The sequence below is a fragment of the Prunus avium genome, chromosome 6 (genome assembly GCF_965620075.1).
Source record: "Prunus avium chromosome 6, drPruAviu1.hap1.1, whole genome shotgun sequence".
NCBI lineage: Eukaryota > Viridiplantae > Streptophyta > Magnoliopsida > Rosales > Rosaceae > Prunus > Prunus avium.
The window spans coordinates 33,132,504-33,150,897 of NC_142289.1; the positions used below are offsets into that span (position 1 = coordinate 33,132,504).

Below are 18,394 nucleotides of genomic sequence, written 5' to 3' on the forward strand. Positions count from 1 at the left end.
AATAGCAACCAATTAAACTGTTAGAATGAGAACTGTTGCCTAAAATATCTGCCACTATAACTTTGAGCTGAAAGGGGCAACATTGGAGGTAAAACTTGTTCCTTATCAATCAGAAGATAGTTACTGTGATTTTAAGAGGGCTCGGCGTGTTAGGATCTTTTGACCTTCTCTCTATGAAGTGCAACCACCGATGTGAAGGGATCGTGATAAATTTTGTGAGGCTGCTCTTAACATTGCCCTTTTTGTTAAGGGATTTGAATCTTCTGTTTGTCTTGCTATTGCTGGACTTTCAATCGAAGTCTTATATCACTAATTCAATCTTTGGATTTTAGAGTCAAATTGAAGTTGAAATAACGCCAAGACAAGCACAGGATTTCTTTCTTTTTCCACGGATGTTGAAATACATGATTAATTGGTAGGTTGTGGTGAAGTTTCTTTCTAGAGGATGGTCTCAGCAGCAGTTTAGCCTATGTTCTCCTAAAGCGGGTTTTCTAAATGCACCAATGGCTAGTTGCAGTTGTCACATGCACTTTCAATTTCGAGCTCCCATTATCTTTAACTGATGCGTATTGCGCGATGACCAATTGTCCATGTTCCAGCAGAAAACCCGACCCGATCAGACCCCAAAAAACAAAAACAAAACGATAAAAAGCAGAAAACCCGAACATCTGATTTCTTAAATGATCAAACTGAAGAGAGCCACCCATGTTTACGTCCTATTGAGAATTTTGCCAGCGGTTCTAGACTAAAAGAGGGGAATAAGAAATATAGGACTTGATATTGACGGCATTTATTAAACCAGGGCAGTTTAAGGCAAATTTGTGCATGTCAAATATACCGAAAACGAACTGCATTGATAAGTGTAGCATGCAGACCAAATTGAAGACCAATTATGTCCCCTTTAAGGGAACTACTAATTTGTATGCCTTTTCTTTTCAACTTCTTTTACAAGTTATATGGATGTAGTGACAATAATTCAACGCTAATCTCTTTTACTCTCTTTTCGGATAATCTCAATGCTAATCTCTAATTTGCACAAACTGATAGCTCAATAGGCACATCAGATACCACATACTTCAAGCACAGCTCAAGCATAAACGAAATGACTCAAAAGCATTTCTAGTTTCCTGGACCTCTCTATTCTTATCAGTCTGGGAGAGACGACCACTCCACAAACGTCTTCAAGGAAAAGAAGCATTTCTCTGTCTGAAACCTCTTTAGTAGGGTGTCTTTCGAAGGTCCATTCAACTTTCAGAAACTTGTATTCGAGCCAGAGAGTCAAGGTTTTGAGGTGCCTAAAACCAGGCCTTTGAGTGCAGTCATTTGATTTTCTAGCAGCTCCCTTTTGCTCAAAATTCTATCAGATGTACAATCTTCTCCCTGATGCAAACAGAAATTGCTTACATTAGGTAATGAGTCCAATGACTAGCAAAAGAATTAAGAATTAAAAGGGAAAAAAAAAAACAAGTAAACCATTTTATCCAATCGCACACTTGATCAATTAGCAGAACATATCCAACTTATCATTCCAAATGTTCTACTAATTATGTAAACCTTGAAGAAAAAAATAACAATTAAGTGCTACAAAAAGAAGATTATTGAGGGCTGAAATTTATGGATCAATTGTAATCAAGACAAAACTCCTAACCCGTGAATCTGAAAAGAAAAATGCAAAATGTCTACTCACATCTCCACTTGCAGCAGATATTAGTGCTAAGAGTGTCACTGTTGCAGTTTGATAATCTGTCAAGATCTTGTGGGCTGAATCATCTAGTTTATCCTGAAAATACCGTGTAGTTATTAGGGACACAGTTTAGAAACAATATGCACACAAATACAGGAGCACCATTTAAGTTCAGTTATATTAGAATCACCTAACTGAAGCATTTAACAGAGCTCATATTGTGTCCTTATCCTTAGAAAAACAAGAAAAAGGGACTAGTTTCTGTTGTCTAAGAGAGAACAGAAAAGGAAATTTATTTTTTATCAGATATGTCGCTAGAGGGAGAGAAAAGGAGAGGATCTGTCTATGTTTATCAATGTACCCTTCTATTCAAAATTCAAATGGGAAATCAATCTTAGGAACTCTGATAAGGATATTTAGAAAAAGTTAAAACTTAGCTGCAATTTGTTGTGTTAGGTTCCTTAAGTTCTCTTTAAAAAAATTATAGTTTTGGTGATGAATCAAATATTGGAACTTACCATTCAACAGATCTTGTGTAATAAATCATATTAAAGTAAAATAAAAGATAATCAACACAATTAAAATTTATTGAAAAAGATGACTTCTTTTTGCAAATTTAAAATTCTAATTGGTTTTTGTGTACGATGAGTCTTGTTTAAAGTTGAAATACTGAAATGTTCATATGAAACCTAATCAATCTAGCATAAGAACTTAAGTTAGGAAAAGAGTGGAGACAGAGTTATATCTTGTCACCACACTCTGCTAAGATAATCACCTATATGCTCAAGTTCTAGGAGCACTTATCAGAAAAGCCACTTATTTTCTTGTAAACGCATACCTTCAGCCGTGAAACAGCCACAGCGATGGCCCTTCCAGGTGCTTGAAGAGCTTTATGGTGAACCTACTTATAAGAAAATTCATGTTACTGAATTGGGCAAGGAACATGAAGCATGAATGTGTGTGCTATATGTCTGAGCTGATAGCACTAAAAATTAACTCACCTGTACGTAAATCAGGGAAACAACTTTTGCTAAAAGAGAAACTGGATCCATCTCAGCAGAAACTTGAGACACCAAATCCTGAAAATGACAGAGAGAGAAAACACATGAGAGAGGAATTACCAAAAAAACCTGAAAAGGTAATTTCCATTCCCATAAGATCAAGTTACGAATCTAACTATTTGTGGATAGCAACTTTGACAAATCCGTATACAACAAGAAAACCTTTTGATATGCATGCAGAAGTGTTCTTTCCAATTTCTTGTCCAGCTTTTTCAAGAGCAAGCCGCTTAGAAAATGAAACCAAAAGGTGTGTATTAACTTCTAGCGAAAAGAAATGCTTCATGGAACTCATCACAAATACAAATAAGCATGCATCTACCTCTCTTCTGCAATGTCTCTTAGAGCAGTCATAAATGTTTCCACCCGCTGCCACGCAGAACATTCAATATTTGAGTAATAGTGCCTTTTGATTAAGTACCAGGCAGAAAAGAAAATATAAAAATTATAATGATTGCAAATAAACAAAAATTTCCTTAAGAGACATTTCTAAGCTTTCAACTACTTCATTTATTGATGGGTAACCTTCAGAGGTAAAAATATTCAAATTCTTCCTGGCCCATTGCATACAAAGAATAAGAAATTGATACTACGATGTCAAGCTAGAAACTGAACAGGTTTTTACTGCTCAAGGGTGACCTTCAGAAGAAATAATTAAATGTATAAAATGAAAAATCTGCAAAAACAGAAGCATTAGGAGATCCGAAACAAAGTTCTGAACTAATTAAGGGTGCAAACTAAATTCATTATTAAGTAAACAATCAATCACTGTATAAAATAGAAATAACTTAAAACAGAAATAACAACCAAACGTTAAATTGAATAGTCAGCACAAGATTCACGATTAGTCAATTCAGATAGGTTCCAGAAACAGAAAAGCACCGGGTTCTGACAACCAATAACAGACCTTTCCTTCCAAAGCTTCAACTACAGCAAGAGCTTTATTTGAAAGAGATCCAGGAAAAGTCTTGGCCTGCACAACCCAAGAGACAATAAAAGTTTGACTTAGGTTTTTTTAAATTGTATAATGTGCTTAAGCAGTTCCATTATTATGACACAAATTGAGAAACTCTTCTTTGGAACATGAAATAAAGTAACATCAAGAAGTGGATAATTTCCTACAATGGAAGTTCTTTCTCCCGGATTAAGGGAAATAGATTCTGAAATCTGAGGCTCGGCAACTTCATCTCCGTTCTTCAATTTGTTGTGCATGTCCTACATCATATGAATCTATCACTTAGAATCCATGAACCAACTCAGCTACATGCATATGTATACATGTATGTATATGTGTACATATTGTGGCCATGAACAAGACAATATCTACCAAATTTTGAAGAAGCATATCAACAATAGTAGTAGCTGTTGTTCTTAACAGATGCCGGTGCAAAATGACCTGTGGATCATAGATGAGCCTTCTTTAGTCCACTTTATCAACAACTACAACCACTTAATACACATCACTAGTGGAAAAACTTACTGAAGTTGATTGGTCATCTTCAAACAAATCTAAAGCCTTTTCATAAAGCTGCATGTTTAAGAAAGACTGCAGGAAAGAACAGGAACTTTAGCATACGGAAGACTCTAAATCAATAGGTTCCAGAAAGCACAAGCAGATGCTTCTTAAATCCCAAGAGAATAACCAGTGCAAGAACTAAGTAATTAGACAATGAAAGTGGTTGCTGCAGTAAAAAAATGTCATACTAGAGCACTGACCTCATCAAATTTCTTTTGCAAACTATCAAGCAATTGCTTCATTCTCTCTGCATTTTCTGAAAACAATGCCTTTCTTCTCTCCTTCCAAGAGTTGATTAGCATAGGTCTCAAATAGTTTGCCAGAGGTCTTAGAATTGTTTGGGGATCATCGAGACCTACCAAAGTAGTCCACTGATTCTGTTAAATCTCAGTACCAAATCCATGGCTAATGGTCTCGAAAATTAAAATGAATAAAATAGCAGGAATCAGAATCAACAGACCTTGTTCTTCAAAATCGGGTACCAATATTGCAATCTTCTTCATTACCCAATCTTCTGAAGGAATGTTGAGATTTTCCTCTTTGATTTTTACCAACTTAGCAGCTGCTTTTGACTCTGCAAGTTGTTCGGAAGAGATATTCTTGCCTTTCCTTTGATTTTTCTTTGATTTTGTAGGAGCACGGTCCTGGTTATCCAGCTCACTCTCAGCTGGACCTGTTATCATAATCCCAGCCCCTTTGCCCTTTTTCTTTTTGGATCCTTTCTCCATGGCCTGTTTATTACTGCTGCTATCACTAACATTTTCAGTTGACTCAGTCAACCTGCTTGCGTCATGACCAGCTTTTGTCTCGCGCAAAGCATCTGACACCACAGTACCAGAAACACCTGAAACATTAAAGGTTTCCATTTCTTTCTCCAGGCGATCATACACATCCTGCCATGAAGACATGCTGAAAGCATCAGATTTCATGAGACCAAATAGGGATGTAGAATTGCTTAAAAAATTACTGAATTTCCTAGCTTTTTGGTTTCAGGTGCAAAGAAAAGAGAGCTATTCAAAGCAGTGGAAAAGAGATTTTTTTTATAAATAAAAACAAACAAAAAATTCACAAAGAACACCTGCAGAAGTAAGAAAGTCTACAAGTCTCATTGCTTGACTTCTACAAAAAAAATTAAATACCATGTATCATCCTAATTATGGCAAAGTAACTTCTTTTATTTTTTGAATGATAAACACATCTCAGGCAAGAAATTGTCAGTGCAATAAGGATGTGGCAGATGGAGAACACGTGGTTATCTTTCATCCGAGACCTTCAGAAACCATGTAAAACTTTACAACACAACTGGACTGTGAAACAGCAACTAAACTCCACCAAACCATGTAAAATCCGATATTCATCATGGGTCTTGTTTGATATACCTCAATGAAACGCTTTTCAAAAGAAAATACAAATTTATGGGAAAATAGATATGTAAAATGGAAGTAATGGTGTTTTAAAGTTATTTTATAAAACATTGTACATTTGAAAGTTTAGAAGGCATTAGATCTTTAAATAATAAAAAATACCTACCAGGGGTCTGGATTTAAAAATCCCTTAAAAAGTTAAGAATAATTATTATATAATCTATTCCAGAGGACATACCTTGATAAAACCATTGCTAAATACATATGACTCCCCGAATATTTTTGCTTTATCAGACTGCAAAACCAGATGCAGACAAGATTCAATAGATCAAGTGGGTGAGTAAAAGGACAGACTTGGAATCAGAAATGCACCTTAAGACCCTGCTGAATTGAAGGACAAAGGGACAAAAGTTTAGATGCATCTTGAGACCCAAAGGACATCGGCAGTATAGTGAGAGAATCAATCCTGCATCGCTCCATCCAATCATACCATGAAATAAATATGATATGGCGATGTTGCCTTAACATAACGGTAGAATGGAAATACATCCAAGAACATTGACAAAATATCTTTCTAAGTCTATGTAATCCACAAGAACCATCTTGATGAGTTTAAGGAATTTTTCAAGTATCCAATTTATAATGGAACAGCATATTAAATGGCCTCCAATGGAAAAAGTCCACACCCAAAAGAAAAACAACAACACGATGATTATAATAAGATGGCCACTTTGTCCATCCATGAAAGTAATCTAATTATGGGCACAAAGAGTAAGGAAGGGAATAAGAAGGACAATATCAACTATCAAGTGATAAAGTTTCATACTAAAATATTAATGCATAATATATAAAAAGTGATGAATTCAATCGGAAAGAAAGTAAGGTATTCATAAGAATATCAGAGATGTTTCCTTACCAGCTACTACGCTCGAGAGCATCTTCAGTAGCAGCATCAAGCATCTCAATCATCGAGGGGTGAACAAATGTAGTAACCAAAGGCATACCTTCCGGATATCTGGACTAAATTGGAGTGCATAACCAAAAATTTAATTACATAAAACAAGAGAAGACAAATATATTTCACAAATAAATTCTATGAGCTCCAGAATCAGAACATCAACATGAAAGCAATTAGATACCTGCAAGAACTGAATAGGTTGAGGAATTCTAAGTTTGTGCAGAACTTCATAGCCAATGAAAGAATTCTGCATAATATTGAAGAACAAGTTAGAAGAACAAATCATCAACATTTTAGAATGTTCTTTCCTATTCCCAAAGAAAATGGTAGAAATAACATAAAATGTCTAAACTTCTGGTTTCCTAGAAAATTATGTAACCACAAAATGACAACTTCTTTGAAAATGTTCGAGTCTTCAATTGAGAAGCAACGAATAATCTTGACATTCTACAAATTAATACAATACTGCTAAATACTGACTTAACACTTCAGGCCATGTTGACATATCAGTCCAATACCACATAGACTACACTTGTTGAATTGCCTTACACCTGCTACTGAATGAATACGAGTCTCAAAAAAGAAAGGAAAAGTAAAAGGGTCCAATTCAAAGGTTCAAAGTTGAAAGGAAAATTAAAAGACCAACTGAGCATGCAATGAGGCATACATGTTAAATTTGAAGTTCAGAATCTGGACAATGTGTTATTAATAGGCAAGAGAAAAGGGTTCCATACCTGGGAAAAGAAAGAATCAATTGATTCCTTTTGAGCACTGGCAAAGACCTGTACCAGAGATACAATATTAGATAAAAACCAAAAGGTCAACGTATTGAAGTGATTCTGTAATAACAAAGCTGAACTGCTTGTTCAGCAAGTTTGTGCTGGAACATTTTCGAAGTTGATGTAAATCAGATTATGGAAATCTTAATTCATTCATCCTATGCAATGAACTGAAAGCACGCTAAACCAAATGAAGCCAGATTATGACACATACATTCGGTGTCCAATGAACTCCAGCTCGAAGTGATCCAATAATCTCGCCCTCCTTTACAAGCCTATTAAACAGGGATTGGAAAAATGAACCTTCAACAGCCACACCACTGGCTCCATCCATTTCTTGCAGCAACTGTTGTAAAGAACTCCAAAACACTGATAAGTTGGTGGGAACTGTGATACCCCTGGCAGCACCACGAACCATGGCAGTAACACGTGCAACATATGCAGGAGTATACAACTGCCCACCTTCAAGCCTACCTTTCACCTACATCAAGAGAACCCATATCATAATTTTCCTTTCCTCATTCCAAAATCACTCAAAACCAGGAAAATAAGTTACCACAGTCCCAAGGCGGGGCTCCAACACAGATGCCACCATTTCTGAACTGACATGTAACTGAGCTGCAAGTTCTGCCAAAGCAATTTGGCTACATTCTTGAAGCCTGTCATTGACTTCTTCGGCGATAGAATCCCAATACGACTGCGATATTATTTCCCCCTGAATCAACATAAGCCCCGGATCATCCGAAACAATACGTTGAGCTTGCTTCTCAACATGGTACAAATCAACCCCGGTAATGTCCGCAAGGTCAATCACCGAAACACGCCCTAATTTACTAACCTCCGCCAATATTTCTTGCCTCAGTTGATCCTAGTATCATGCCACACCATCATCAAATTTTCAATCATTCCAACCAACAAAATCACACACACATACACAGTACTCAAATGACAAATATCTGATCAAATAAAATAACAGCAATAATACGAAAAATTAATTATTTTCCACTATTAGTTTATATAGAAACACATTATTCATTTGTCTTGGGATGAAATTCAAACCAAAATGTTTCGTCACCGAAAATACAAACAAAATAGAAAGGAATTCATCAGATAATTTATCATGTCTATTTTCTTGCGAAACAAACAGAGAGAGAGAGAGAGAGAGAGGTTTACGGGAGTAATGTATTCTTTGCCGGAGACGGTGTGGAGAAGCTCGAAGTCGATGATGTGGAGCTCCTGAAGCTTCTGGACCAATTCGACGACGTTTCGATCGGATAATCTGATGCTCGATTTCGCCTGCTGTGCGAACTCGAATTGCCTCTGCAATTCCAGCAATTCGTCGTCCATTTTCGGTTCACTTTGAGAGTCTCCGAGTCTGCAACTCTCCAATTACTCTGTTTAGGGACGTTTCGACCCGAATGAGCGTACAGCCGTTTGTTTCAAAAACGGGTCAAAGCCCATTAAAATCCGCTTCTCAAGAAATACGGGCTCTATTGGGCTTCATTTTGGATTGGGCCTTGAAGCCCATTAGAAGGCCCATATTGTTTAATTTTCTGTTTTTAAATTTTATTTGGAGATGTCCCAGAAATAAATACATAAGAAGAAAAGAAATTAGGGGAAATCCTGCAACTGAATGCCCTTGTCCCTATTTGAGATCATCTTCCGCAGCCGCCTCGACAACGACTCTCTGCATTATCATATGCCGTCCCTAATAATGCGTTGGCACTCCTAGCTATAATTCCAAATTATTGATGTAAGTGTTGAGCTTTTGTGTCGTTTGACTTGACTACATTGCCTTTACTGTATTGATTGGAGCTCCATGATCTCATGTTCAAATCCAAAATCACATTGCTAATTATGTGTCATAAAAACGAGACCGTGAATTTCACTTTTGTAAGAGATATCATCAATAATGTAATTCAAATACATAAATTACTTATAAATTGAAATGTGATCAATAATGTGATCCAGATACATGAATTGTTCCAAATCGTAATGTTTTTCTTTACTAATGGGTGGACCTCTACCATCTCATGTACCAAAGTAGTAGCTTCACGATGGGCTCCTATGCAGTGATTTTTCAGCAATATATTCATTGATGATGCTGATCTTGGCCTTCGCATATGTATTTAAGGGATATTGTCTTACTATGATTAGACCCTCTTGTCAACCTCATGATTGCCATCTGCTTAACGATTCTCCAAGGTCTTAGTGCTTTTTCTGAGTCTTCAACGTCAACGATGGTGTTTGGTTGAACACTTTGTTCCTATTTCTCATTTGGTATAACTAAACAAAAGCCAAAAACATTCTAAAGGAGAAAAAAAGCTATGATCAGCTCCTTATAGAGAATATACATTTGGAAGTTAATTTATAATCATTATAGAGACTTGTTTACGCCCAATGATGAACAAAAAGAAGAAACAAAATGTGGCAGCGTGTGTGGAAATGCTTTCAAATTGCATACATCTTCTTGTAGTCATTGTTGAGGAGCTCAGATTCAGAAATCACTGCAGACAACGACAACGACCGAGATCTGCTGCCCAGCGATGATCTCCGAATGCTCCTCATGTTTTTCGCCTCAATCCGATGCCTAACTACCCAGAAACACATAGTGCCCAAAGTTGCAGCCATGATGACTGTTCCTATAATTGTAACTCCAATTGCTAGCCACTTCTGGCCACCCACCACTACAAAAGAGAGTGCCAAAAATGCCACAGAAACAAGAACACAAGCCAACCACATGAGCTTGTTAATGATTGCCATCATCTGCTTCTTGGCCTTGCTCTCAATCACCACCACTGAAGTTTGCACCACCACAACAGCCAGGGAAATGAAAAGGGCAATGGAATCAAAGATGAAGAAGATCATAAAGGCCAGTTTGGGAGCAATGTTGGCTTCCCCAAGCGACTGCCCAGGAGGAATGTCTTTCGCGTCATCCACATATTGGCCAGGGATTTGGTAAATGGCTGCAAAGGTAACCGTGGCAATGAGGACAGCAACAACAGTGTTGGAGTTTATTGCATTGTTAAGGCCTTCGGTGTGCATTTTGTGAAGACGTTTCGCAATGCCCTGGACACGTCTTCTGGTTTGGCGAGTGTGTTCTAGCTGGTGGTGGACTTCGTGCTTTATGTCGCTCACAGTTTGTTTCAGCTCTCGAGCTGGGTTTGTAGCCTGTGGCTTGATTTCTTTAGCACTCTGGACACCGCGCTCTTGGAGAAAAGCTTTAATGTCCGGGTTCCCAGTTTTCTCGGCAGTGTCGAGGGCAGTTTCTGCAGACTTGTTAACAGCTTTGGTGTCGGTTTCACTGTGTTCGAGTAGCAACTTAACTATCTGCAAACATACAACCAGCATTATGCATGTCAGATTAAAACATACAATTTCTTTCTGTAATTTGGTAACAAATAAAAGGTAAGGAAGGCATGATGAGCACCTATAAAATCCAACCAATCTAGAAATTATAAAATTTTGGGGAGAGAACCCGGCAACGCGCCAAAGTTGTCCAGCAAAAGCAAGTAAGATGCCCAAATCACAGAACTTAGTCAATGAAGGTATACAAGACTACTGTCAAGAGGATTTCAATGAATATTGGCAAAAGTTAAACCACTGGTAGATCCTTGTTTCTATCAGATGCTGAGAAATAACCTCAATCATGTGATCAATGAAATTCATTGAAATCTAGCAATCCACTGCCTTATTATTTGACTTTCTAATTGGCCATATCTTTCAAGTTCCATTATAGCAATGCATAAAGTGGGGCAGATGAGAGCCTATAGGCATATGAATGCCAAGGACTTCCGTTGAAACCATTAATGTAAGTTGCTATGATGCATTCAACTCAATGAACAAAACATGAAATCTAAATGAGATGTCTGCAAGACAGTTTCTTTGATAGTAAATTTGTAGCAAGGTCAGTCAATTTACCTCAGCTCTACCCTTTCGAGTAGCTATATGCAATGCCGTGTTGTCTTTATTATCAGCCATGTTTATCAACGAAGGATCTGCCTTAATCAACTCCTCCATCATCTCAAGATTCTGCCCCTTTGCTGCCATGTGAAGTGCCGTCTGCCCCTTCTTATCGACGCGTGTTGCAATACCAGGCTCCTTTTCCAGAAGCGCTTTCACAACCACCAAATGACCATTTCTTGCTGCAGAATGCAGCGCGGTTTTGCCATTGCTTCTAGCAATGGTTGCCAGGCTGCTTCCTGCTTCCAATAGAAAGTTCACCACCTCTGTATGCCCTTGGGTGGCAGCCGTGTGCAAAGCTGTGGTGTTTGATAGATCCACAGTCATAGTCAATTCTGGATGAGCCTCCATAAGCACATTCAATACATCTGCACAAGAGAAAAACATTAATTTACCACCAAAAACAAAGTAACAATTAAAAAAACACAAAAACAAAAACAAAAACAGAAAGGTCTAAGTGGAGACATACCCATATCCCCTTGTTTGGCAGCAATGTGGAATGCATCAAACCCATTTCTTGCTTTGATTCCAGCATCAGCAAGATCATAGTATTTGATCATCTCCCTGACCAAATCAACATAACCATATTCTGCAGCAACATAGAGGGCTGTTTCATCAGATGAATTTTGCTTTGCCAATAACTCCTTCAATTCAGCCTCTTCTGTATTTTCAAGGATATCCATCACCACCCCCATATTTCCTGATCTTGCCGCAGAATGCAAAGGCGTATCATCGCGCTTTCCCGTTAACTGTTTCGTCATCTTTTTCCGCGGCAAGCTTGGCTGCGCTGCCTGCGGCTGCTCAGCTGGTGCCTCTGCCTCCATTGCAATCAACTACAGAAATATCTCCCACTCTCTCTCTCTCTCTCTCTCTCTCTCTCTCTCTCTCTCTCTCTCTCTCTCTATTTGTATGTCTATCTATCTCTCTCCTTCTCCTCAAACTAATTCTAATCAATGATGCAGGAATATTTCCTCTTCTTTCCAGCAAAAACCCAGATCAAAATTCGCATTTTTGATCCACAAGAGTCATCATTTCTTCAAAGCAAGTCAAAGAAAGAAAAAAAATCTCCTACAAAACCCTGAAATTCAGCAAAAGCAAGACCTTGGAATTCGGTTTCTATCTCCCACTTGTGGTTCCCCTGCATCCCAAATTAGTGCCCTGTTACAAAACAACAACCTGGGTTTGAACATTTTTCTCACATGTAGCAAATATCATTTTCAATTCTTAGCAAACAAACAAACAAACACAGCTCTCGCAGGCCGCCAATCTTAGCTTCCAAAACAAACCGCCCCAAAATGACAAGAAGAAACAAAAAAATTCTGGGTTTTTGGTGTTTTATTTTTCTCAACATACTCCAATTTCTCATTCAGCTCATAACACACAGAATTGATGGATTGCATTAGAAAACAAAAACAAAAACAAAAACATGAAGATGTTTGCCAACATACCTGAGTTTGAAGAAAGGAGATTCTATGTTCTCCTCCATGTAACAACACAAAACAACCCGTATAATTCAGGAGCAGTTTCTAGAGAACCATGGGATTGTAGAAACACGCTGTACAAGATATTTAGGATACACATGAAGAAGAAACAGATTTTTGTTTTTTGTTTTTGAGAGGCCCTTTTATTTCGGAGGTAGAAGGAGCAACAAAGGAGGAAGAGCTATAAATTAATATAATTATAGGCCAAGAAATAGAAACTTAGAAAAAACACATGTCTGCAACAACAGCAACTGCTTTATGTGAATCTAAATCAGACCCAGAAAAACTAATCTATAACCAATAAAGGATGGCCCCTTGTACTAAAGGTGGTGTTGATGACAACCTTGGCTCAGAGAGAAAATTAAAATTAAAATTTTAAAATAAAATGAGAATAATATAGGAGGAGGGAAAAACAAAAGAAGAAGACAGAATAATAGTGGGCAAAATATATGAATAGTTAACCGAAATAACAGAACCACGCGCGCTTTTAAATGGAGTGGAACATCCATTGAACTTAGGCCCGGAATTTCATTTCACATGTTTGGTTTGTGCAGGGATGTAAAATTTGTTAAATTTTCCAATTATATCCATATGAAATCAAATAAAAAAAGAATGCATTTAATGCTATATTGTAATTCTAAATTGTTAACAGGGACAAAATGGTCATGAAAAATACATCTTTATGTTAGCTCATTTTCTCAAACTTTCCCATGATGAGGAAAACAAAACTCAAGGAGAGAGCCGCCCCCCCCCCCCCCCCCCCTTTCTTTCTCCAACACTTTCTCATGTGTTAGGTAACCATTTCTCATGCCTGGACTTACCAAACATGGGAAAACAATTGATTTCCCATCCTTAAGTCTCATTTTTCTTGAACCAAACAGGGACAGTTTTTGGTTTTTATTTTTTTGACAAACAATTAATTTTTATTTTTGGTAAACCATCGAATTTAAACACATGCATTCATGTGCAAAGGGTTTGTAGTTCTAATAGTTAAGAGTATTTACTCGTGCACTCGATGCCCTAGATCGAATTCCCCTACCCCATATTGTTTGTATTAAAAACACATGCAAGGCTTGGAAGTTTACATGTTTTGAAATTTATATTCCTTCAAAAATAATTTAAACAATGACAGATTACCTAACATTGAAATTTTTGAAAGCAATAAGTTTGTTTTAATATGGAAATTAGGAAAGAAAAAAAAAAGGCTTGGTTTTGGGTTAATTAGGTTAATTATTGTGTTGGGTTTGTTATTGGGTTTTCTTTTCACTTTTCGGTTGTTAAGTTTGATTTTCATAACCTATCATCCCACTCTTAATGCCAAGTTTACTTTAAAAAGTCAACTTTTTTTTTTTGGTCATTCGCTAAGGAGAAAGAGGGAGTAACATTTGATCGATCCATATTTTAAAATAAAAATATTTGTGGTTACGATTTATTACAAGATATACTTAATAAAATCAATAAAATCATATTCTTTTTAAATAAACTTAAAGAACCCAACACAAGGAAACTCAGATTCTTTGATTTCAACAATTATTTTGTAAAACAAATATCTCTCTGTCTCCTTTCCCTCTTGTGTGAGCCATAATTTTAGCTCCCATTGACTTTGACTTTAAAAAAGGTTTGGTTTCCTTTTTTTGATAGCAAGCGATTATTTTATTGAGATGAGGGAGTAATAAATACAAAGAAGTGACTAAGTTATAGAGAATTAGGCGAGTATGAAAAAGAGGACTGACTTAAACTCTAAACAATTGAATCATATGAAAAAGACGGGGGATAGGGCATGCATGATCACACATCTTTGTGTTGCGTCACAAGTGAGAACTATACACCAAATTAATGAGCTCAAGATAGACCATAAAATTGGTAGAAGTGCTTTCGACGCGCTTTGAAAAGTGCTTCTAAACAAGCACTTATCATGCAACGTATTGCTTTTCTACCCCATAAATATAATTTGGGATTTGATATGGTTATATAATTATAGCGGGTCACAGCTTGAGGTAGTCGTTGACTACTACCCCAAAACCCTAGACTCAGATTATCCCACACATCACATCTGATCTAAGTTTGACAATAGCATTTGGATAAATGTTAAAAAACGATTCTCTTAAATTTAATGATTTTCACTTGATTTTCAACTTATTTGGTATGATTCAATACTATTCTTTGCCTTTCAATAAGGAAAGGATAAAGGGTGACCGATGCTACTTGTGGAGGACATTTATATCCATTCTAGATGGTTCTTTCAATTCTTATTAGTATGTGATTATACATAAACCTAAGAAAAAAAATAAAACCTTTTGATTAGGTTTTTGTGTTTTTGTATAGGACAATGTTATCTACACTCCTCTATAATAGTATAATAGTAAAAGTAAAGACGCTATTATGTCAATGTCATTTGCACTCTTTAGTGAGTCTTTGAAAACTCTTTAAAAATTACGAACAAAGCATTCTTTTGTTAGTGTTTTTGTATAAAGTAGGTACAAATTTATTAAACAAACCAGATACTTCTTTTGCTAGTGATATTCATGATACTTTTTGTATATCCAGGAGCACAAATGTGAGTGGAATAAAACCTACTCATAGCTTCAATCGATAATCAACTCATCTCATCAAAGTTTGAATATTCAGAAACTAACATATAAGAATTTTGTGTTCTCAAATTGTTGTTTTTCATGCACTAGAATATGATTTTTTATTTTATTAAAAAACAAATATTAATAAACCAAGGTGGTTGATGTGAGTGGTTCGACACTCTCATTCCTTAAGAGAGGTCAGGGGTTCGATCCCTGTTCTCGTATGGAGTCACCATTTTGGCCAGCACTTTACCCCTTACGGCCCGACCCGATGTGAGCGGGGATTAGTTTGGGTTGTGATTAAGGCTTAAATGTGCCACCCATAGTTAGGGCCCATCCAAAACCACGTGATTCAGATAAAAAAAGGAAAGAACAAATATTAATAACAAACGTTATGAGTACGCCAATTATTCGAGGAGAAGAAGCCAATTACCCGGCTTCGTCCCGTTGCCATCTCTACTTCGTCGCCCTACACGCCAACCCACCCAATTGATATTTTCTCATCTTGCTTAATTTCTTCAAATTCATTTTGGTCGGAGACCGGAAGGTAAAGTAATTTATTGAAGTGTATAATGATTGCAAGACTTAAACAGTGTCTGAAATCGGTCGAATGGCCAACGGCGGTGGGGCCCACGTCGGCTAATCACTTTGGGACCCACGTAGGTGGGCCGCCACTGGTTTTGGACGGACTCAAGAACGCCCACGTTGCCACGGCAATCCAAGACAAGACAAAACCGACTTTGCTAATGGAACCTACGCGCATTTTGTCAAATCCCCGCCAGGCCCACACCAAGTGGATGCGCGTGAAACAACGCGCTCTGAGATGACTGTGTGGCCCCGACAAAGGCTGATAAACTCAGCTGATCAACGAGGGAGAGAGATCCCAACCATCACAGCATACCAACCCAACGACCAAAGACAAACAGGATTGCCTAATTTTCAGTTAACTGATTACTCTCTTGATTATGGTCATTGCTCATCAAATTTGTTCTTTTTAATTAGTTTTCTCCTTATTATTTTTTGTTAGACTCATATAATAAACTCAAGGTTCTTGGATAATGTAGGTTTGTGCTTAGCAACCAGTCAACGTGCTCGGAGGTGCTATCATCCGAAGATTAAAATAAGTCTCACAACATAACATAACATGTGTTCTTCTCTATTTAGATAAACAACAAAACAGTTAGAACAACATAACATATTAGATTAAAATTATGCTGTCAAACCTATTGCCGAGAGAATATTTCTTGAAAGAAACAAAAATTATTTGTCCAAAGTTTACTGTCACATTGTTAATTACGTCTCCCGCGTAGACAAAATTCATCCATGCAGATGAAACAAACTTTCATGGTGATAAGTAAGCATGAGCCATGTGGTGTTGTTTTAACTTAAACTATAATGGATAGTGTCATTATTATTACTGCTTAAGTTTAGGGTTTATCTTCAAAGTTAAATAATGAATCTTGTAAAGTACTTTGAATTGGTCATGGTGGTGATGTATGATTGACTTTGTGATATGAGACAGAAGTAAACATTGACGTATTATTTTCCAAGAAAAACAAAAAGTCAACTCAATTTAGCCCACTAATCCCGATTATGTCTTTGTCATAGCCTCATAAAAACAATATTATAGACAATGAATAAAATTTAATTTTGGTGGCTGAGAGGGAGACTCTTACCATCGATGCAAAGGGTCCAAAAGAGGTGAGAATCAACGAATTCGAAGTCAATAGTACTCAAAAGTAGTAGAAATTAATGTTACTTCTTTATATTCCATTCATCAGACCTTTCTTATGACTAACTAATTGATAAACATTTGAAGAATTGACAAAAAAGTAAAAATAAGGTCCTTATTATGGACATCTCTACATTTCAATTCATTTGTTTTATCGCTATTTGATATACTCTCGTATTGATATTAGAATTATAATATGTTATGTTGTTAAATTGTCAATTAATATAATTATATATTTAAACCGATGAGATAAAGATTTCATTCCGTAATATATAAATCAAAATGTTAGATCATGATCCACACTCAACGACTTCCAATGACTAACATTTAAAAAACATTTACCAAGATTTGAATACGAACAAGTTTTGATATAATATATGCTGATTATGAGACAAATAAAAATAACTGGACGTGTGATAATTTTTTTAACTGTGGGTTGGTAGAAAATTTGGCACCGACAATAATAATGTAGACAAGAAAACTTTATGAGTTAAAATATTCTGCACTACTACAACCAACCACCATAGCCAAAAAAATCATGGCATGAAAAAGCCAAGGCAGCAGATCTGCTTATTATACAAGTCAATAGCATAAATCATAAACTCACACCCTTCAAAGCCAAAAGCCAAAAGTACCAAAATAAAAAATAAAATAAAAAAACTAAAAATACAAGTACTTCGGATCGAAGGAAGCACAAAAGGCTGCATAATTGGTGGTAATTAAATAACAGAATCACGCAATTATTTTTTAATCACAAAGGCTAAAAGAAAATACAATTGTTTAAATCATGTAATTTTGTGTTAGATAATGTTTTAAACATACAAGGCTAATCTAATCAAGGGCCACTTGGTAAAAATATACTTTTATACAGATAGCTCACATGGGAGGAGGAGCCATTTAAGAAGCAAATAAAAAGCATGCAATGTTCGTCTGCAACACAAAATGGGAATAATTTAATCCACCACACGTGTGGTTTGCACGTGCGGTTGAGGACACTGTTGTGGTGGGCCACCACTGTCCTGACTGAACCTTAATTTGTGCCCAAATGGGAATCTGTGCAGTGCATATAGTGCCCTTCCCTTAGATGTTGCTGTCATTATTCTTTCTCATTTAGGTAGATAATGTGAGCATGTAAACATTATACTTATCTACAAATATATAATATGGTTTACATTTAAAAAAATTTAATTGACTGGGCTTTGGTTTTCACCATTGACTCACCTAATACATAATGTTTTTATTGTCATTATCAGCATGTTTCATCACACACTGGGTGTTGACTGCTA

General features: G+C 36.6%; 2 protein-coding genes across 7 annotated transcripts; both read right to left on the reverse strand.

Moving 5' to 3' along the window:
- Nucleotides 1-879: 879 nt before the first annotated feature.
- LOC110773672 (E3 UFM1-protein ligase-like protein) lies at nt 880-8,771 on the reverse strand. 6 transcript variants are annotated; one of them, XM_021978190.2, is made up of 20 exons: nt 8,533-8,768; nt 7,916-8,227; nt 7,574-7,840; nt 7,315-7,362; nt 6,762-6,827; nt 6,539-6,642; nt 5,995-6,088; nt 5,861-5,917; nt 4,719-5,151; nt 4,459-4,613; nt 4,223-4,288; nt 4,070-4,138; nt 3,865-3,957; nt 3,650-3,715; nt 3,065-3,111; nt 2,908-2,971; nt 2,686-2,763; nt 2,523-2,585; nt 1,688-1,780; nt 880-1,380 (listed from the first exon to the last, which is right to left on the reverse strand). In XM_021978190.2, exons 1-20 carry the CDS (start codon nt 8,704-8,706, stop codon nt 1,279-1,281), a joined length of 2,451 nt encoding a protein of 816 aa, XP_021833882.2. In that variant the 5' UTR covers nt 8,707-8,768; the 3' UTR covers nt 880-1,278. The 6 variants fall into 6 exon arrangements, 2 of the variants coding, with proteins under 2 accessions (XP_021833882.2, XP_088111378.1); XR_002529344.2 differs by lacking the exon at nt 880-1,380 and having other exon boundaries at nt 1,703-1,780; nt 2,862-2,971; nt 8,533-8,771; XR_015836666.1 differs by lacking the exons at nt 880-1,380; nt 2,908-2,971 and having other exon boundaries at nt 1,703-1,780; nt 8,533-8,770.
- An 897-nt stretch (nt 8,772-9,668) lies between these two features.
- Nucleotides 9,669-13,207, reverse strand: LOC110773667 (Ankyrin repeat family protein). Its single transcript, XM_021978187.2, has 4 exons — nt 12,771-13,207; nt 11,792-12,480; nt 11,281-11,690; nt 9,669-10,689 (listed from the first exon to the last, which is right to left on the reverse strand). The coding sequence occupies exons 2-4, from the start codon at nt 12,144-12,146 to the stop codon at nt 9,811-9,813; spliced, it is 1,644 nt and encodes a 547-aa protein (XP_021833879.1). The 5' UTR covers nt 12,147-12,480; nt 12,771-13,207; the 3' UTR covers nt 9,669-9,810.
- Between the last annotated feature and the right edge of the window lie 5,187 nt (nt 13,208-18,394).